At 33.4% G+C, this 23,037-nt stretch overlaps 1 protein-coding gene across 1 annotated transcript; it reads right to left on the reverse strand.

Annotated features, from left to right (window-relative positions):
- Positions 1–301: 301 nt before the first annotated feature.
- On the reverse strand, positions 302–22,664 carry LOC127064465 (mothers against decapentaplegic homolog 3). The gene is made up of 6 exons (XM_050995554.1): positions 22,254–22,664; positions 5,104–5,312; positions 3,981–4,297; positions 3,471–3,694; positions 2,431–2,744; positions 302–2,327 (listed from the first exon to the last, which is right to left on the reverse strand). Exons 1-6 carry the CDS (start codon positions 22,454–22,456, stop codon positions 2,059–2,061), a joined length of 1,536 nt encoding a protein of 511 aa, XP_050851511.1. The 5' UTR covers positions 22,457–22,664; the 3' UTR covers positions 302–2,058.
- Positions 22,665–23,037: the final 373 nt, after the last annotated feature.

Genomic DNA, 23,037 nt, shown 5'->3' on the forward strand with positions numbered 1-23,037 from the left:
ATTTGTTTCCTATATGTGTGTGTGTGTGTGTGTGTGTGTGTACCTTTCTCTCATTTTTCTCACTTCGCATACACACTATCTTCGCACACATCATACACGATAATGTAGAGCCAAAATTTCGTATCGACAGTAATATTCAATTAACGATCCTCGTGATTTTTTTATAATACATATATATATATATTTTTTTCTCTCACTGCATTTTTCACTAATAATTTCACTCGCAATACCACACGAATAATAAGATATTCCTCGTTTCTTTATCTTCCTTTTTTTTTACGAACTCTATGTGGGTGATATATTTTCTTTTTTTTCTATTTTTTTTCCTTTTTTTTTTTTTTTTTCTTTAAATATCCTTATTCGACAAAAACAAATAATACAGAGCGCTTATTCTTAACAGGATAATTAAGATAAGACACCATAATACGTAATAGTGATATATCTTTTTCACTTTGCTTCTTAGAATCAACACTCTCTCCCTCTCTCTCTCTCTCTTTTTCTTTTTACAATTGACTGCACATTTGCAAAATTACCTATGACTTATATATCCCATTACCAATCGTAATTTATCAAATAGTAATTTCAACTAAATAAAATAATCATCATAATTATCGAAGATCTCTTCTTTCGTGTGCGCACAAAACACGACTGGTCCTTCCAAATAAGAAAATCCTTTATTATCCTAATTATTTATCTTATTTCTCTTTCGTTATATCGTATATATCGAGATCATCATTATAAAAAGACTTTTATGGAGGGGAAAAAAAAATAGAGAAAAAAAAAGAAAAGAAAAACAAAAAAAAATCACAATCTTATAAACCTCGTAACGGCATATATGTATGTAACCTACTACGCGCAAATTTACATGATATGCGAGAGAATTTCGTCCACACGCACGCACACACACACACATACACACAAAATTCTTATTCCAGTAAATATAATACATAATTACGCGCGCGCGTATGAATGTGTGTTTGTTTGTTTGTTCGTGTATGTGTCTGGGTGTCACCACAAAAAGATATAAGTATGTATCGTCTCAACAACTGCAGTGCGTTCGTTCGATAAGCAATAAAAAATATTTTTAACGAAGGACCGACGAGTACTCTTTTTTTCTTCTATTTCTTCTTCTTTCTTTCTTTTCTTTTAAAACGAGAGACCATCGTGAATACGATTATTTTGATTTACAAGAGTCTCCCGTTATTATTACGTACTCTATCTCTCTCTCTCTCTCTCTCTCTCTCTCTCTCTCTCTCTCTCACACTCTCTCACTCATTCATCAAATCGAAATCAAATAATTTTACCCCTTCATATAGACAGCAACGTACGCTTATGGCGATTAAATACGTTAACGTGATCATTTTCTTTTTCTTTTTTATACAGGCTTGAACGTTCTCGATCATGGACTTTTTTCTTCTTCTCTTTCCGATTATCGATCGTTCGCCGAATCACAAAAGGCTTTACGTATAGTTAACAACGAATAACCATTTTCTTCTTCTTCTTTTCGTTCTTGTTTCTCTTCCTCTTCTGCTTGTCATTAGCATTGTTGTGTGACATTGTATCGTGCTCAGATCGTCGAATCGAGCCTACAAAGAGAGATATATAACCCTCGACGTATTTTGGCGTACGTAGATTTATCGTTATCTCGTTTGTCTTTCACGTTTTAGCAAATAAACTATTATGTGTAGTATGTGTAAATATATATATATATATATATATATATATATATATACACATACACACATATATACATATATATATATGTATATGTATAATTATATGTTCGTTTTTTCTCCTCGCTTATCACTGCGGTTCGTTCACTGTAAAATCCCGGTTATGTTTGATGATATTATCGACGACGTTAAAGGGAAAATGAAAAACGGATCGATTAACAACGACGATGACAACGACGACGACGACGACGACGACAATGACGACGACGACGACGACGACGACGATAACGATAACGATAACGATAATGACGACGACGACGACGACGACGATAAGAAAGCGACGAGTTCTTCATAATCCTTTTCATTGATTCGATCTTCATACGATTTACGACATCGAGGAACAGGGCAAACGTGGTGAACCCATTTGTGTGAGTACCCTGTCGAGCCATTGCAACGGACCATTTAGATGCAACTCGATCCAACATGGCGTTGATGTCACTGTCTGTCTTCGATATTCCGCTCCCCATCCCTTAACGAAACTCATTCTGATCGTACACATACGCGTCAGCTGATAAACCGCTTCGAAACCTTGCGACACCGATTGCGACAATAATGCCGCGAATTCTTGATTATTAAAGATCTTCAGATTACAGCCTGTAATTAATAAACAGAAAATATGTTTTTTTTTTCTTTGTTTTCTCTCTTTCTTTTTTTTTTTATCGATCCACCGAAATAGTTTAATTTCGAATCAACTTACCAGGTGGTATTTTGCAAACGGTAGCCGGATGCCAACCGTAACGCTGATTGCAATTTGGACTTTGCACAAAGATGCTCGAATCGGAGAGACACTCCGCAAAGACCTCACCACCGATATAATAGAGTCTCACGCCTTTACCGATATGCCGTCTGGTCTGTTCCACCACGGTATTACGATTAACGTTCGAGAGCAAACCGAGACAAAAGCGTTCGGAATTACTTGGATCCGTGAAACCATCCACTGTGATACTTGGCTGTGAGGCATGAAACGTCTCCCCAACTCTTGTGTTCAGCTCGTAATAACTTATCGAACACCTAAATTCAAAGTCAAATATTGAATAATGACGATAATGATAAAAAGAAAAATAACAATAGTGATAACAATGAGATAATTGCATGAATTTTCAATAGCTCTTAAATTCGTTTATTATTTTTCCAAATTAACTTTCAATATAGTCTTCGTTCATCGAACGTTTTCAATGAATTTTTTAACAATATCTTACTCCGAATCGTTTCCAACGACCTTCCGATATATTTTTACTCCGAACCCTTTCTAATGAATTTTCAGTAATTTTTTACTCTAATGTTTTCTAATCGAGTTTCAGTAACTTTTTTCTTCCCCTTCTTTATTTCGATCTATTCTAAAGAATTTTCAATAGTTTTTCTTACTCCGATCTTACTAATGGATTTTCTGTATTTTTGAACGCCGATATTTTTTACTGTATTATTGCCCAAAAAAATTTCAACGTTCGAATGCTCGACGTAAAAAAATTTCATCTTCGTTTGAATAATTTCCAATTCAAAGGAGAGATGAAAGTTCGGCAAAAAGAAAAAAAAAAAAAAGGAAAAGAAAAAACGGAAAGAAAAGACAAAAAAGAGGAAAAAGTATTCCAACATTACTCATCGACAATAAGCCAATAATAATTCGACGGAATTTTCTACGAGGACAGACGTCATTTTACGAATAGAGATCCATGTGACCTATTAAATTTAATCGATCATGTCTAGATTAAACAGAGAAAATATATCGAAGAGATTTACCAGAAAGCTGGCTCACAGTACATTACAGGTTGGGCATCTACAGGACTGGGTGATAAACGGGATAGAGACATGTTATCGTTGTGATCCATGTTATCGCCGTCCTCGCTGATGTATCCTGGTGGTGGTGTATCAGCTGGAGGATCCATAGATCCTGACGTAGGATGAGGCGAGCCCTGCACACTTCCTAGACTCCCAACACTCGCTGGACTGGTTGCCTGCATACTCTGTTTAAAGAAGAATTGATCCTTAAGTAATAAATGATAATGATCTATGATATAAATTAATAACCATTAACATAATATCTGTACAACATGACATAACGATTAACAATAATATCTGTACAACGTATTTACTTCGTCAAATACAAAGAAATTTAGAACGTTCATTTAGTCAGTTCGATGTTAAAAACAATTTGAATTAATTATAAATTCTACAAAAGTTGCTACATTTATGTATTTCCAAAATTTATTTAAATTAATATAGATAAAAATTAATACTGTTTATATATACCTGCATTCCTTGATACGGATTGTTCGGTTGTTGCTGCTGCTGCTGCTGTTGTTGTTGCTGTTGTTGTTGTTGTTGTTGCTGTTGCTGCTGCTGTTGTTGCTGCTGCTGTTGTTGCTGCTGTTGTTGTTGTTGCTGCTGCTGTTGTTGTTGTTGCGGCGATTGCGGTATGTTTTGTTGATTGTGATGCTGATGATTCAACGTCGCGTGGAAGCTCGTGTTTTCCGGTACGCTGACGCTCAGCTCCTCGAGGGAGGTGTTGTAGAGTACGGTCTCGTCCCCGGCTAGATTGTGCCGCGGCACGAGAATGGCCGGCAAAACTGCAAAGTTTCGTGCAATCGATATAGTCACGCGATCACTCTGGTTATCGCTCGTGACGGTCGATTTAACGGCCGGCAGAGAAGGAGACAGAGATAGACAGAGACAGAGAGAGAGAGAGAGAGAGAGAGAGAGAGAGAGAGAGAGAGAGAGAGAGAGAGAGAGAGAGAGAGAGAGGTGGAATGTGGGGGAGAAGAGAAGAAAAAATTAAATTAAAAAGAAAAAAAAGCAATCACTAATATTACGTTCGTATTTCATTTCGACGACACGAAATCGACTTTCCCGTTGTGCCAAGCCCACAATCAATATAATAATAATGCGTAAACTATCAATTAGACAGTAAATTGTATTATACGTATATCGTTTCACGAATCATTCGAAATTTGCAACCGATACCTCGAATATCCGATCTTCGTGGACCATTTTTAATGATCGATGTCTCTCTCTCTCTCTCTCGAATTATCATCGCCAATAATATATTATATCTTTAATATTTACTATATCAATACTAACATATGAAATTTTCCTCAGCGAGTTTTAATTATGAAAATGTAAGAAAATAAATTTCGAAAAAACATGTTATAAATAATATTATAAATGATCGATTATTGATCTCATTTATATATAGTATTTAAAAAGTTCATTTCAATTGACATTTAAAGAAAAAAATGTACTGATTATAATTAGTTTTAGCGATTAAAATTATGTAATCCGTATATACAAAAAACCGATCAACCAACCGACCGACCAACCGACAAACCAACTAACTAACTAACCAATCAACCAACCAACCAACTAACCAACCAACCTGGAGTTTGTATTCGTTGATAATGATAAGGATTTACGCAGACCTCGTCCCTCTTTTGCGTGAAAGCGTACTCGCAGTGCTCGATCGCCCTTAGCTCGTGGTGCGATTGCAAATCTGGCCAACGCCAGAGACGACAATAGATCACGTGGGGGAGACCCTTGCCTCGTACACCTTGGACCCCGTTGTCGCCCACGCCACCCGGGCTAGGCCTATTTAAACACAATCGCAATGAGATGACGATCATTAAATTTATATGTGTGTGTGTTGATTATATAAATATTTTACTTATTTTTATTTTATTATTATTTTAATATTTTAATTATCTTTTAATTATTTTATACATTTATTATTATTACTTTAATATTTTATATATATATATATATATGCGTGTGTATTTGTGTAAAGAAAAGAATTTTATTACATTTAAGTGAAATCGCTCGATCAAATTGGACATTTTTCTTTTTTAGTTTCTTTTTCAAATACTGTAGACAAGAATTATCTTGAAGTATTGGAAATGTTAACATTTTTAAAAATATAATTTGCCAATGAAAATCTCATGAAAATAGAATCGAAAGGAATTTGAAAACTATCGGATAAAACGTAGAAAAGAGAAACATCAAATAGAACAGAGTACAAGTTCAACAAGTTTTGAAGACATTGCATATATAAATATATGGAATTATATATAAAAGTATTTGTACGGACGAATAGAGAAGGAAAATTGGTTAATGAAACTGAAAAATAGAGAAAAAAAAAAGAATTAATGAAAGAAGAAAAAAGATATTCTCAGTGTTCTTCGCAAAAATATTATTCTTCGCTATGCGTTGGGAATAAAGATTAAAAAAAAAGAAAAAAATGAAAAAAAAAAAAAAAAAGAATAACTAAAAAGAGAAAAGAAAAGATTATCGCAAGCGAGATCTTAAACAACGTGAAACAACGTCGATGCGTACTTTTCAAAAATAAAATCCATCAAAAATGGGACAAAAAAATTTCTTTTCTTTCTACGCGTATCTTTCTTGAAAACGATTTATTATCTTAAGAATCGATAGATCGACATCGCACGAAGATCCGTCAACGAACAGCATCGATTCTCTCTCAATAATGTTTCCGCCAAGGTACGTGTTGTGTCATAGCCTTGGCTTTTTCGTTCGTGTATGTTCATTCTCTTTCTCTCTCTTCTTTTCTTTTCTTTTTTTTTTTTTTTTTCTTTCAAACAGGAACCTACTTTTGCGTACACACACACATACATGAATAAACATACATACTTACATACATACATATATACATACACAAGGAAAAAGAGAGAGAGAGAGAGAGAGAGAGAGAGAGAGAGAGAAAGAGAGAGAACACACAAATCACGTCGGTGCACTCTCGATCATGGGTTTCACTGCTGCGTTCCGGTTACATAATAATTCAGAAATGCTCGTACAGAATTTATACGACAATTTCTCGCGCATCGACCGTTTCTCTCTCTCTCTCTCTCTCTCTCTCTCTCTCTGCCTTTCTCTCTCTGTCTCTCTCATTTATCCTCTACAAGCCACGCGATTCCGCTCGATAGATCCCTATTGCTCGATTCGTTTAAACTAGATAGAAAATAACGATGCTTGTTGCTTGGCAATCGTCGGAAGTAACCGATGAGAGAGAGAGAGAGAGAGAGAGAGAGAGGGAGAGAGAAATCACGATGGCAATGAGTGAGAAAAAAATAAATATAAATAAAATAAAAAAAAAAAGAAATGAAAGAAAGAAAAAATGTAAACGTAAGATCTATGGACTCTAAAGGATTTCAAAAGCGTATCCTGTGAATACCGCGAAGCACGGTATGATTTCTAACTGTGCCGAGCCATTACGTAAGGACTTACGCGTATGTACTTATTCGTGACACTTACGTGTAGTACATTCGTATGTACGTACGTATGTACGTACATAGACAATTCCCCCGTCGTGATAAAATAAATTCACCGTTTTAAACTTCTCGACGACTTTAAATCACGTATTTTATGAGGTTTTAAAATCGATGAAAATGATGAATGAAAGAAGGAACTATCGTTCTTCGTCCTTCTCCGAAAAGTTATTCAAACAAATTGTTTCGTTCAAATCGTTCGATGATCTCTTTCTCTCTATCTCTCTTTATATTTGTATATATTTATATATATATATATATATATATATATATATATAAAAGAAACTAAATATTTACATTTTATCCATACATAGAAGTTCAGCATTCGATTTCAAATCTCAACTGACATCTTACGATCATATATAATAGTTTCACTATTTCAAATAGAAGATAAAAAATATATCGTGGTCGTGATAAAATACTAGTTTCTTTTTTTTTTCTTCTTCTTTTCAATAACAATCTTGAAAAATTGCTGCATTGGAAAGTTCGTCGATCATTCTTTTCTTCGCCCCTTCCCTTTTTCCTCGACACTTAACTCGTGCAATAAGAAATTTGTAATGGACTCCGCTACGATACGATCTCCTTTATTTCTAAACGTATGCTATTTCGCGTTTCTATTTTTACCATATATTACATGAGATAACGTCGCGATAAGGCTTCGGTATTACATGTATTATACATCTGCAAGTTGTAATATGAATGAAGACAAATAATATATTTGAGAATGTTTAATTCCCGTTTCCTCGTTCTATTAATTATGTAAACATTTTTATATGGGACGAAACAAAAAAGAAAATAAAATAAAGAAAAACAATATATATAGAGAGAGAGAGAAAGAGAAAGAGAGAGAAAGCAGACAAGACGACGAAACCAAAGTCGTCCATTCCGCTACAATTTTAGTCATCCCGTTAAAGTCGCGATAAGGCTTCGGTATTACATGTATACCGCAAGTAGCAATACAAATGTAACGATAATATATATCTGTGCAATTTTTTATTTTCTTTTTTTGTCCTTACTTTTTTATTTTTTTTTATTTTATTAATTTTAAATAATTAATAAAATTTCTACAATTTATTAATCTTAAATAATTCATAAAAAAAAGTTTTGTAAGAGACCGCACGAAATAAAATAAAATAAAATAAAATAAAATAAAATAAAGAAAAAGAAAAGATAAGACGGTGAAAATGAGTTGTCCATTCCTTTGCAACTTTAGTCATCCTGCTGACGCACCGTGACCGACTCCGTCGAGGACGCGCGACCGACACGATGGCTCGCATTCGCTCGTTGAATTCCTTCCACGCGCGTATCAAACGAGAGGCGCGAGTTAAATCGACTTTAATCGCCGATGCGTCGTGTCCGAGACGAGATGTATTTATTTATCTACGTATGTATGCGTGTCTCTCTTTCTGTATGTGTATGTGTGCGTGCGTATGTGCGGGTAAACGTACGTACGTACATAAATCTACATGTATATAAAAGCGAGCCAATGAACTATCGCTAGAGGAAATTATTATCTTTTTATGTTTCTTTTTTTTTCTTTTTACCATCAAAAACGAAAAGTATTTCGTAATAAAAGCTTATTATTAAATAACACGTTTCAGTACGCGTTATATATTTATTAGATTTTATTTTATTTATTATATATATATATAAATGTGTGGGTATGTATGTATGTATATATGTATGTATGTATGTATGTTGAAAATTGGATCGATTTTAAACTTCTATATAACGACGTTTAATTTTTAAGTAGGTAGATATATATGTCTATGATTTTATTAGACATCTGTATTTTTCCTTTTCCCTTTTTTCTGTTTTTTTTTTTTTTTTTCATTTCCTTTCACTTCGTTGCCACAGACTCAATTTTTATAAAACTTTCTAATCCTAAGTTTTCCATCGTGTTCAAGTATTAAAGTTATACTTAGTATAATAATTTACGGTAAAAGTAATAATCCAGATAACGTTAAAAGTTATATACGAATAAAATTATATATATCATTACTCTTTATTACAGATATACGATACACATATGCGCGCGCGTATGCTATAACATTACATAATTTTTTTTGTAAACATACAAAAAAATCGACCTTCATAAAAATTCAAAAAGAAAATGAAAAAAATAAAGATAAAAAAAGATAGAAATAAAAAAAAAGAAAGAATCGACATAATTTGTTTTCTTTAAAAAAGATCTACAATTCCATTTCTTATATTACAATAAATTAATAAGAGAAAATCTTAGAGAGAAAATCGATCGTTTGGATCGATTTAAAGGTCTACAGATTCGTCTGTAGGAAACAAGAACGATATCCTGTGAATATCCGAAGGTACGAAGAAGATTCTTATCAACTAAGACTGGTCGCTCGCAGCTGGTGGTGGTGGTAGCCGGACTTGCGATAAGAGAGTAGTCAAGAGTAGCCAAGCTGTAAAAGAGGAAGAAAGAGGACTCGAGAAAAAGGCCGGGTCGATAAGAGCACGACGCCTCGAGACGTATATACATAACTCGGCACGATAACTCTCTGTCTATTTCTCTTTCTCTCTTTCTCTTCTTAAGGCAATGTAAAGTTACATGATTCTCGTTCTCGACTGCATAAATTGTACGCCTTCGCAAGGACGACGACTGACGAGAAAAGAATGCGACTCTCATCGAATCCGATTTTCTGATTTTTCTTTCTTTCTTTTTTTTTTTCTTTTTTCTTCTCTCTTTTTCTTTTCTTTTTCTTTTTCTTTTTCTTCGTCTCTGTCTTGTTCGCAGCTAAATAATATGTAAATAAGGATAACGTTTTAACGGTATACACCTATCCTTTAAAAGATCGACGTAAAGGAAACAAACTTGGATAAAAATAAATTCATTGATCGATTTTTTCCCTTTATTTCTTTCTTCCATTCCTTTTCAATGGAATTTTCTTTCTTCTTATTATTTTTATTTCTTTTTCATCCATCAAACCACTTCTTTTTTTTTTCTCTATGTAATCGATCGATCGACTTATACTTATGTAATTCCTTTCTCTAAGGAGAGAATCGATGTAAGGTCAACCAAGTTAATCTCTCTCTTTCTCTCTCTTTTTCTTTCTCGTTGAAATATTTCTATTTTTTTAATATACTCGTATTTATTAAATATACTCCAATATTTTCGATATCTCACAAAAAAAAAAAGAGAAAAAAGAAAAAGATAAAAACATATGTAATTGACCACAAACGATTGGAAAAGTACTCTTTCTTTTTTTTTTTCATACGAATCAAGAGATAAACTATATTTTATATTCTTTATGTTAGCGAAAAAGAAAAGTAAAAAACAAAAAAAAGAAAAAAGAAAAATGGATGAGAGCGAAACAATTCATAAAAGTAATCGAAACGATACGGAGCGTTTGATTCGAGATAATATCAAGCTGGGTGATAATGCCATGCTTTTCGCATACACACATACGAACACACATATACGCACACGTATATACATATATACATATATACATACATACATAAATCAGGAAACGTAACGGGCCGACACAGTCTATAACCGTTACTCTCTCGTGTTCAGCAAATTGAGCCACTTCAACGTCGTGATACGAAATACGTTGGTTGGCACCATGAGAGAGAAAGATATATATATATATATATGAGAAAGAGAGAGAGAGAAAACGAACATATATAACATATGCAGACGAGTGAGAGGATACGAGAGGATACACGCGTCTCTCTTCTCTAGACAAACTCTCATTATTAGATAATATCGCACTCGGGAAATGGAACAAAGTTTAATTTCCTCGATAAAGGACGCGAGCCAAAGGGAGCATCAACGTCGATCGACGTCCGCGAATTCACTTTATTCACACATACAGGGATACACACGTTACATATATTTTCCGTCTTTGTCTCTCTCACTCTCTCTTTCTTTCTCTTTCTATCTCTCTTTGAGTTATTCTCTATAACGAACTCTTTTTCTTTTTTTTTGTTTTTAATTCTTTTTTCTATACATTTTGAATGTCTGTTTCATCTCATGTATTTTGTTTTATTTTTATTCTGTAATCTCTCTTTCTCTTTCTCTTCTATTCTTTTTTTTTCTTTTTTAATTAAAAATCTCTCTCTCTCTCTCTCTCTTTATCGATACTTTATTATTGATTAGGATCGATGAAAATTCTTGGAATACGTACATACTTTGCAAACGATAACGATTTCCTAAATGCGAATTTTTAATTAAAGCTTAATTAATAAACAATTCGTATAACGTTGTTATTGAAGAGGAAGTGAAAAAAGAAAAAAAAAAGCAAATGACTTTTATGATAAAGGAAACTTTTTTATCAACTGAGCGACCATTTCGTTTCACTGTGTCGACGCAAAAGTGAATTTCATTATACCGCGAAATACGTAGAACACGTGACGAAAATAAAAATTAGAAAGAAGGAAAAAGGAGAAAGAACATTTTCGAAAAGGAATACTTCAATTCCGATGTGTTTCAAAGAAAAACGTTAAACTTCATCGCGATTTTTAAATACGTGTTTAATCAAAGCTTCATGGTTCAATAATTCGTATAACGTAATTATGAAAAAAAAAAACGAGGGAAAATAAACGAACAAACAAATAAAAGGTAAAAACAAATAATTTGTATAACAAAGAAAACTTTGTTATCGACCGACTATTTCATTTCGTAGTATCACCAGGAAAGTGAATTACATGATACCGCGAAATGTGTGGATATCGTGATAAAAATAAAAATTAGAGAGAAAGAAAGAGATAGAGAAAGAAAGAAAAATAGAGAGAGAGAAAGAGAGAGGAACATTTTCGAAAGCGAATATATACTTACTCGTTTCAAAGAAAAATACAAAGCTTTATCGAGTTCCAACCATATTATTTGTTCGAAGGGAGACGAAATCTCATTTCCTAGCGCTGTCAGCGATGTGTTAGCATCGTGAATTGAAGAGAGAAAGAGAGCAAAAGCGAGAGAGAAAGAGAGAGAGAGAGAGAGAGATACAAACAGAGAGATAGATACAAACAGAATACGTACACACGCGGCAACGGATCTGACTTTCTCGTTTTTCGTTTCTCGTTAACAGACTATTTCCCCCTCTCTTGTCAAATATCCTCACAGAGAACACGATAACGATGAGAACGAGTACGATACAACATGTCAACGACGAAACACACAGGTATGGTATAACGACGTAACTAGGATTACTATTAATAAAGTCGTCATGAGGCGAATACTCCGCTCTGATCGATTCTCGTGCACGTTCTTCTACCTACACACGTGAAAGAGAGAGAGGAGAGGGGAGGGGAGTACCTAGAACACGCCACGTGATACCATACCACCCTATCGATAATAACAGCTTTCTAAAAAACCTCCTATACCCTCTCACGAACGAAACATTTAACGATATAATATAATTAAAACTTCATTATCACGATCTTTGTTCTCATAGTACTATCGATCGTCGTTCTCTTGCTATTTTTTTATCGTTGTTGTTATTATTATTATTTGTTAATTTCTAAAATATAAATATCGAATGATATAACATTTCTTTTTTATCACTTTGCAATTTTTTTCTCTTTTCTCCTACGCAAAAACGTCTCGAAAATGAGATAACTTTTTGTGTTATCGATTGAGTTAGCAAAATTATCTTTTAATTGCATTAACACGATCGATATCATTCGTGTGCGATTTATTTAATTTTTTGTTTCCTCTCTCGTTACGAAATGAAAATTACAGAGACGATAATTTTTTGTCGCAATGCTCCTTCTTTTCTTTCTTCCTTTTCTTCTTCTTCTTCCATTTTTATTTAAATGCATTAAATAGATCATTTTTCAAACGATTCATTGTATAATCAATCGATCTAATATTCTATTATGAGATCTATATAATACAGATAAACCTCCTATAACGCGAGAATACGTATTGTATTATATCAAGAATTACGAAACTGTGTTGTTACACAAGTACTAAATTATTATTATTACTATTTGATGAATACTAGGAAAAGTAATGAAGTAATAAATACATACGTAATTTATATAGAACCTATAGTACGTTTTAACGAAATGAGAGTTAATTTAAGTCAGATAATTAATTATATAATTAATTCAATAATTAATCATAATAATAATAATAAATATACAAACAAACAGATTAAATTGATTCGTATTGTTGCGGATTGGCAGAACACGTTGAAAGATTATCTTTTGATATTTACGACTATAGACATATTTCTTTCTTTCGAGAAATCGAATGAGAAAGGAACTTTGCGTTGCAATTTCCGAGGCACGGTGTTTCGCGTGTCATCGATAATCGCACGACTCGCTTACGCAACAAGAGCGAATACGCAATTATGTCTTTCTCTCTTTAGCTCTCGCATCATTGCTGCTGTTGCTGCTGCTGCTGTTGCTATTACTATTGCTATTGCTATTGCTATTGCTATTGCTGTTGTTGTTGTTACTGTCATGTGAAGTCTGTACCATTCGTATATATGTATGTATGTATATATGTATATTCCAGCCTCCATCACAAACGAGAAACAGCATTACGTTTTCAAACGACCGCATTCGAGAGTATCGAACGATTCATCGATGATGAACATCTCGATTTTTAAAGTGAATTCATTCGGACGTTTTCTCTATAAATCTGTCGTATATATATATAGATTAATAACGATACAGCATTTTGAATTAAATGAAATTCTATTGATTCCGGTCATTATTATATAATTGATATCTTACAATTTTATAATAATTTGTTAGAGTATTATTATTGTTGTTGTTGTTATTATTATTATTATTATTATTATTATTATTATTATTATTATTATTTCAAGTTACACATCTTCGTTGTTTAAAAACAAGAATTATTACTACTCAATAAATCATTATCGTGACACGCAGCTGCTTTACGAAACCTTCAAAAATAATTCATTGCACATTTATTATTATTATTTAATTGGAAAAAAAAAAGAAAAGATAATTTAATATATTGGTAATACTTGATGATAATTAATGAGTAAGTACATTATTATGTAATAACAATTGTTCAAATTTTCGATGCATTTCAATGCATGTTCAAAATTTCGAACGAGCACACAGTTCGGATCTCTCTTTCTCTCTCTTTCTCTCTTCATTCATACACTTACGAGAAACAATACGATCGTTTGAAAGCCTCCTTCTTTGTGTTGTTAACACGGTCGTAAAGAAGACTGACGTAACGTTTCGTGAATTTATCGATGATCTAACGGATAAGTGTCATAAATGAGAGGGTTTCGCATCTTCAAGCATATATATGTATATATATATATATACTTATGTATGTATATCGTTCGTCGTTACGAATTCGAAAGACGATACAATACGATATGTACGATACGATGCGATACGATATGATACGATACGATACGTACGATACGATACGATACGATACGGTCTACATACTCTTCGAGAATAGTTTTACGCATTGTGTACTAATGTCGCGTGACCGCTGAAAACATAGCTCTATCTTTACTCTTGGAGAATTCAATGTTGATCGCTAATAGAACGACTATCTTAAATCTTCAATTTGTATTATCGTCGATGATAAAAAAATTATTACTTGATTATGTTCCAAAAACGATTTATTAATTTTTTATGTTATTTTCGATTTATTTCGATTATTCCAACAACTTTTGTTTGTGAATGAATTATTATTATTATTATTATTATTATTATTATTATTATTTTTCCTTTTTTTTTTGATATATTATTTCTTCTTTGTATATAATTACATATGTATAAATAATAAACGATTAAACGATATGATATTATATTCGTATTATTATTCGAACCCAAAAGAGATTTTAAATCTTTGAATAAAATGGTATCGTTTCGATCGATTTTCGCGATCAATTGAAGTACGGAATTTTGATTGATACTTCTACTTCAAAGAATTACATAGACTCTTTGATCTTTCTCCAATCTCGCAAACAATGTAACTATTGAGTACCGAACTATTGAGCTTTCGTAATACCGCAAAGAACATACGATAAATTAACGGAGAATATGTTATTTTCATTGGAATTAGAGTCGTAATGATTGAAAAAGGAAAGAAAGAAGAAGGAAATACTTTAAATTCGTTAACTTGCTAATAGTTAACGAGTCATTAATCTGACGTTTTCACTATAATAAACTAGCGATCGCATATGTATATAATTGTAAGTGTCCCTTTCAACAACCAGGTAGTAACGTTGATTTATCGAAGCGTGTTACGATCAAAGAACTAGTTTATCGTGGTCCCTAATTTGATCGGCGATTTGCCAAAATAGACCGACCACCAACGTTGGGAGTTAGTAGTAGTAGTAGTAGTAGTAGTAGTAGTAGTAGTAGTAGTAGTAGTAGTAGTAGTAGTAGTAGTAGTAGTATCGGACTTCCGTTAAAACGTATCGACTCTAACTGGAGGCCATTACGACGGCGCATTTCGAAGGTACGCCATTATATATCGGAATCCAATTTACCAAACGCATTACGCGGTCGTATCACCGAAAGCCACTGGGTTTCTGCCTATAAATTCTTGCTGAATACGTTTAAGTTAACGATCAAACGATAAGACAGATTATTCGTCGAGTATTTTCTAATTTTGGAAAGATTTAAGAAAGGAAATGAGTATATATAAATATATACACTATATTTATTGTCTGACCTAACATATATTTAATATTACTCCTATATTAGTAAGTTACTTCCTGTTGATAACTAATGTCGGAATTTCCAGTAAAAAGATACCAAAATTTTATATATATATATGATTGATACAAAAAATAATTGCTATTTTTACGTATCGATTAAAGTGATAAAAATCGCAATTGTTTTCGAACCAATTTAACATATATTATTTTATTATATTTTTAAAAATTACTTATAAAAAATAATACATATATGATTCTTTTAAAAACCGCGATTATTTCTGATTCGATTCAACGTATATTGTTTTATTTCATTACATGTGTAATAATTAAATTATTTATTTATATACATATACATATATGTATATATAAATAATATATTAATAAAATTGAAAATGTTTCCTTTTTTAATTTCGTTGTAAAATAAAAATATGTATATCTATGTGTACGTATGTGTATTCATCTATCGATTCACGTGAAGAGAGAAGCGGACACAGTCGACGTGTTAAGAGTTAAATCGAGTTAGAGATCAAGCCGAGGGATGGATGGATGAATTGCGTAGGTGGCGAAGAGAATCGGAGTACCAATGGCACGTGCTACCGTTCGTAGAGCACAATTGTTTGCACGATCTAACGTTACAGATGACAGAACATACGAAAAAAAATAAAATATATTATAGAATATGTACCTGTATTGTTTAAAGTAGTATCGAATTTAATAATTCAATAAAAACATTCATTTGATAGGATATATATATATATATATATATATATATATATATATATATATATTGAAAATAACACGCATGAATAATTCAATTCAACTTTTCTTTTCTCTTTCTCCCTTCCAAATAAATAAATATAAAACTCGAATGAATCACTTGACTTACTATTTTCTTTTCTCTCTCTCTCTCTTTTTATAATAAATATGTACATACGAAATATAATAGATTTTTAAATAAATAAATATATATATGTATATATTATTTGTATACACATTAGTTGTTCTCTTCCTCTTTATATTTTTTTTTAATCGACAAAGCAAAACGTTCTTTTTTTTTTTATTATTTTAGAATCAAACGTGCATACTTCGATTAATCGAAGTTGAAAAATTCGCGGAATTTTCTTGTTGAGATTATCGGTTAACGAGATCAGTTTACTCTACACGAGTAAAAATAACGATAATTAGCGCAAACTCACCTCCTCCTCCTCCTCCCCCTCTCCCTTTACTCATGGATTATGTCGTAACAAGATAAATCCGCTCTAACGGAGTACGTATCCGATACGTAACAACGAGAAGCGTCTTCGCAGAATTGTAAAACCGCTGATTCCGAAGAATAAAAATTCGATAAGAGATTTCTTTTTTCACCATTTTTTCAAGATTTTTACTCAATGCTTATTTAAATATTGATTGAAATACTTTTAATTATTATCTGATATAAAAAGATATTTCATCAAGATGTTTGCCTTCGACGACATAAATCATATATCCTTTAATCGTTGAAATTACTTATACGCAAATGAAAAAAGAAAGTTATTAATATTTAAAAAAAAAAAAAAAAAAAAAAAGGAAAAAGAAAAGTAAAAACTTAATAAATATCTAACGATATAATTTACGAAGGATAACCTTTAGTTCACAAATCATATACTATATGCATATATTAAAATATAATTTCTTTTTTATAAGCATAATAAGGTTTTTTATATTCTTTGGATCGTATGAAGAAATTAATAAATATATAATAATATACAATATGTAAACAATAATATACATATACGTGTACGTATATACGCGTGCACACGTGTGTGTGTATATCTTACTTCATACACAAAGTAACTATAAACTAACAGCTGCCCACGCGACAAAAGCTCCTCGTCACCCTCCTCCCCTCCCCACCTCACCTCGCTCGTTCTTACGCGTGTAACGAGCGAGAAAACGCGATGACGCGCATGCGAGAGAAAGAGAGAGAGAGTGTGTGTGTGTGTGAGAGAAAGAGAGAGAGAGAGAGGCGTGCATCGAAGATTCGCCGTGGGAGAGATAACGACCAGCGAAGCAGATGATTTTAACGCTCTTATCTACGTAATTCGCTCTTTCTCTCTCTTTCTCTCAGTACGTGTGTGTGTGTATCCCTGTCTCCATTTCTTTTCTTTAGTAATCGATCAATGATATTGAAACAAATTCAAATTAGAGATCATAATTAAATTAATTTCGAAAATAAATTGCATTATAATTTAATATAAGCGATTTCGTATAGTTCGATCTTATAAAGAAGATTGAACAATTATTCATTAGAAATATAACCAAACTGTATCAGATAATTTTATCTTTAGACATTTAAATGACTTTTCTTCGTTATTAATAGTCAATTCTAATATTACGATGATGTATTAAATTATAGAATATCTCTCGATATTCAGATATATTTATTAGATTTAGTTGGAATAATATATATATATATATATATATATATATATATATATATAAACTGTAATATGATTATAACTCCAATTGAAATATTTAGATAAATTTTCTTCCTGCTTTTCGAAAATTCAGATTGGAATTAAAAATCAATCGTTTAAATAATTTTCTATTAAATCTTAAAAACGATGTGTAATATAATATCTACGAATATATGTACACACACACACACACACAAAATTATTAAAAAAATTTTGTATTCGATAAAAAAGTTACGTGCAAATTATATTTTAAAACGATTCAAATATTCCTTCGCAGAATGACATAATTCGACTATTCTCTTTGTTATAAGGAAAATAAAGATTTTCAAATAAAGATCGTATTCGTGGACCTTGAAGAAGAAAAAGAAAAAAGATTGTGCGAGGGTGGCGAGGGAGGGAGAGAGGGAGGGTAGAGGAGGGTAAAAAGCAGGGTCTCGTAAGATCGATGCTCCCAAGAAGCTTAAAGAAATCCACATACCTACGCACATACGATCGTGTACAAAATGTGTGTCCTCTTGTGTATGACACGGCCGACCGTGAACTCTCCTAAACGTTCGATCGCCTCTACGTAGGTATATGTATATATATACGCATTACGCATATCATCTCATACTCACGTACGTAAATAAATACGCGACCATCCATATATGTATACATAAACGCTATACGTATATATTTTAAATGTATCCAGCAAAAGTTAGTAATCGTTTGTTTTCTGATGCTTTAAAAAATTGAAAAAAAAAGAAAATATAAAAAAGAGAAGAAAAAGAACAAAACGAAAGAGAGAGAGAGAGAGAGAGAGAGAGAGAGAGAGAGAGAGAGAGAGAAAATTTTAATAAGTAACACACAAATCGAGTTATACTACTTTTATTGTTTTTTCTCTTCTTCCTCCCCCCTCTCTCTTCTCTTTTTCTCTCCCCCTCCCTCTCTCTTTCTCTATTTTATCGACAAAACGCGTATAACTTTTCTTGGAAAGAGTGGGCGGTCGAGATAGACCAACTAGGTAGTATATGCTATATCCCTCAGCACGAGGGTTGAATATGATTTATTGATTAAGGTTTTTATATATACACCGAGCTCATTCTCTTCCTACGTGGAACGAGCTTCGATGACGCCTTCTCCTTTGTCTTCTCTCTCTCTCTCTCTCTCGCTCTCTCTGTTTTTCTCGCTCCTTTTCTTTATTTTTTTCCCTTCTTAAATCGAACACTTATATCGATCAACGTATTTATCGTTAGTCCTAATACAAATTTTGTTTAACATTTCATATTTGATAAAAAAGAGAAAAGAAATAAAAAGAAATGAACGAAACGAAACATGAAATAAAAATAAAAAAAAAAAGAAGAATAAAACAAAACGAAGTAAAATATTGAACGAAGGAAAATCAATTTTAAAACGAGACAGGAACGACGAACACGCCAGACATTTATACATTTGTAGGCTCTATCTATTTGTAAGCATTATACATCATTATGAAACCTCAAAAAATATATCTATTTCGATTAATCAAATGCATACACTTATTTATTATTTACACACACACATACGCACCCACACGTACGCATTCGATATACTAAACTATCTTTTTATATATATATATATCTATATTATTTTTTATATATTATTAGTCAATAATAAGGTTCAAAAATATAATATAAAAAAAGAGTTCCCAGCTCGAATCTAATACGTTTTAAGGCAAATGTGGGCCTACGAATAAAGAGAAGAAGAAGAAGAAGAAGAAGAAGAAAAAGGAAAAGAAGAATAGAAAAGAAAAAAAGAGAAAAAAAAAACATGCGATAACCCAATCGATTTTTCAGTCTCGTTCTATCGTTCGAGCTTACGTCAGATGAAATTCACGATCTACATATATACGTGACCAGGACTGATGAATGAATCTCGATGCGGAAAGAGTCGCGATGAGGAATAAGAATAAGAAGAGTAAGAAGATAACGAAGGCGATGACTGACAGGTGCGCGCCACGCGATTTGGAAGTTCGACAAGGTGGAAAGTCCAAAGACGCGAATGGCTGCGCGCGCATCAAAATCGCACGTCGCCGTCAATGATGGATTCGTAAGTCTACTCTTTTTTTTTTTTTTTTTTTTTTTGGGGGGGGGTAAAATTTCACGAACCAAGAAAGAAAAAAAAGAATAGATAAATAAATAAATATATAAGTAAATAAAAAGAAAAAGATTTAGGAACTGAAATCTATTCGTTTAAATGTATTTATTTAAATCTATTTATTTAAATTTACTTAAATTAAATTCTAACGTGGGTATAACGTGGGTAGGAAGGTAAGAAACTTGATCGATAAAACATTTCAAAGTAATTACATATACGCGTATTATACAGGGTAACTCATTCGAAGTTAACGATAATAAATACAGGGCGAGTCAAAAGGTTTTTTAGGTTAGTTTAAAAATCAATTACTTTCGTTTTTCTTTCGTTCTCGAAACTTTTTCAGACTAATCTATTCTTTCTTTTTTTTTTTTTTCTTTTTGACATCGTAAAACTACGAACCAAGGAACTTTTGGCCCCGGATATTCGATGATACTTGCATATGTTTATTCAAATGAAACACCCTCTATATGCATATATGCGTGCACGTACTTATTTTAAATATAATACACGCACACACACACACACACGCATCACACATGCCACTTCTGACGTCACGATCACGTGGTTAAAACAAAAAAGAAAAGAAATAGAGAGAGAAAGAGAGAAAGAAAGAAAAGAAAAGAAAAGAAAAGAGGCGCGATCGTACGTAAGCGATCGGGACTGTACGAAATAAAATAAGCACGTTCTTTTTGTCTAGACGATTCGCGAGACACACACAGAAAGAGAGAGAGAGAGAAAGAGAGAAAGAAAGAAAGAAAGAAAGAAAGAAAGAAAGAAAGGAGAAAGAAAGAAAGAGAGAAAGAGAGACTTAGGCATCCTTCTTTCGTTCGTTCGTTCGTTTCCTCGATGTTCGCCGATCGGTTAGCGAACGGGGTATCTATTCTCGTCATGCTCCGCAAAACAAGAAAGTCGGTAAGCAAGTTGAGTTGCTTGCCATCGGAAAAACGTCGATTATCGTTTGATAGCATACATTCGTTTTTAAATGAACGTGATGACATTTTTTTTTCTTTTATGTATATATATAGACACACACACACACATACACACGTACTATATTATATCATATATATATATATATATATATATATATATATATATATATATATATTATACATATGTATGTGTGTGAGTATGTATACAAAATTTTAATAATTAATTTCGTAGTTTTTAATTGTAATCTGAATTGTCGTACCTTCAAAGGAAGATTATCTTTTTTCGTTTGTTTTTATTTCGATATTCGTTCGTTCGTTCGTTCATCGTACGTTTGTTTGTTTGCTTTTTTTTTCTTCTTACAACTTCCTATGTAAAATTCAATGACTTATATATTTCCATTGTATCACATTCAAGATTCACGAGGAGAGGAGAAGAGGGTATTTAAAACGAACGTTACTCTTGGGATGTGAAACATACCTCGACACTCTCTTTCTATTACTATAATACTACACTGCTGCCACTATACTACTCTATTCTATTCTACTCTACTACTACTACTACTACTACTCTACTACTATTCTACTACTATTACTACTACTATTAAGAACGCGCGAGTACCTTCGTTTATTGTGTTCTCACTCTCTCTCTCTCTCTCTCTCTTTCTCTTTCTCTCTCTACAGCGCGACGCGCAGCACACACGCGCACAAGAGAGAGAGAGAGAGAGAGAGAGAGAGAGAGAGAGAGAGCAAATACGCGAAATCTCTCACACGTACGAGCGAGAGTGTGCGTGATAGAAAGAGAAACAGAAAAAGAGAGAGAGAGAAAGAGAGAGAGAGAATAGGAGAGAAAAGATATAAAGAAAACAAAATAAATAAAAAGAAAAACGCTGGTTATAACGTGTACGGTACAACACGCGCGCACACGCAGGAAAGAGGAGGAAAAGGAAGAGGAGGGGGGAAGATACACGGGGGCAGCATCCCGTAGCAGTGGCAGTGGTAAAAGACAGAGAGACAGACAGCTAGACACGCGTAAAGATAGAAAGAGAGGGAGGGAGATAGAGATAGAGATAGAAAGACAAGGATAGGTAGTAATATTAGTCGGTACGCGTACCTCGGTATAGTGATGCACTTGGTATTGCAGCTTTGCGTGGTAATGGCCTTCTCGAGTTCCTCGAGACCCGCCGACTTCTTCAACTTCTTAACGAGACTCTTGACGGCCTTCTCGCTCCATTTGTCCTCGCCCTCGGCCTTCTTCCAGCCTAGCAGCCGCTTCACGATAGGCGGGTTGAAGCTGAGCAACATCGAAGTCGTCATTTGCGCTCGTTACGTGCGCGAGACACCCCGCCGCATCGGGGATTCCGTTCTCTCTTCTCTTTCTCTCTCTCTCTCTCTGTCTGTCTTCTCTCTCCTCTCTCTCTCTCTCTCTCTCTTTCTATCTATCTCTTTCTTTCTTTCTTTCTTTCTCACCGTCTCTCTGTCTCTCTCTCTCCGTCTCTGTCTCGGTCTTTCCGTCGCTCTCTTACTACCTCCCTCCCTCCCTCTATCCCTTTCCCCGCTTCACTCTTTTTCCCTGTATATCTTTTAGCTTCTATTACTTGAAAAACTTTACTCGCACGACGCCTTCCAACTTTTCTCGCGACGGACGTGCGCGAACAAAGAGGTCACCCGCGTGACGCAAAAGAAACAATGACGAAACCCGAAAACTCCGTGGCGCGAAACAATACTACTTCGAACGACGCGACAGCCTCGCACGAGCGGCGAAACTCTCTCATAGCCGCCATGTCGTTCCACGGGAACGTTCTCGGACGTACTCGGTTACTTTCGGATAACTTCGTTCGCTTCGCGAATCGCATGTTCCAAACGTCAGCGACATCTCGGGATAGAGAGATAAAGAG

Source organism: Vespula vulgaris, chromosome 6 (assembly GCF_905475345.1).
Source record: "Vespula vulgaris chromosome 6, iyVesVulg1.1, whole genome shotgun sequence".
Taxonomy (NCBI): domain Eukaryota; kingdom Metazoa; phylum Arthropoda; class Insecta; order Hymenoptera; family Vespidae; genus Vespula; species Vespula vulgaris.

Bases quoted from the DNA above. Each gene is read 5' to 3' on its own strand.
- LOC127064465 (XM_050995554.1), bottom strand. From the start codon at position 22,456: ATGACGACTTCGATGTTGCTCAGCTTCAACCCGCCTATCGTGAAGCGG. The intron at 4,298-5,103 runs GTTGGTTGGTTA...GAAACTTTGCAG, and splicing joins TCAACGAATACAAACTCCAG to TTTTGCCGGCCATTCTCGTG. The intron at 2,745-3,470 runs GTAAATCTCTTC...CTTTGAATTTAG, and splicing joins TACTGTGAGCCAGCTTTCTG to GTGTTCGATAAGTTATTACG.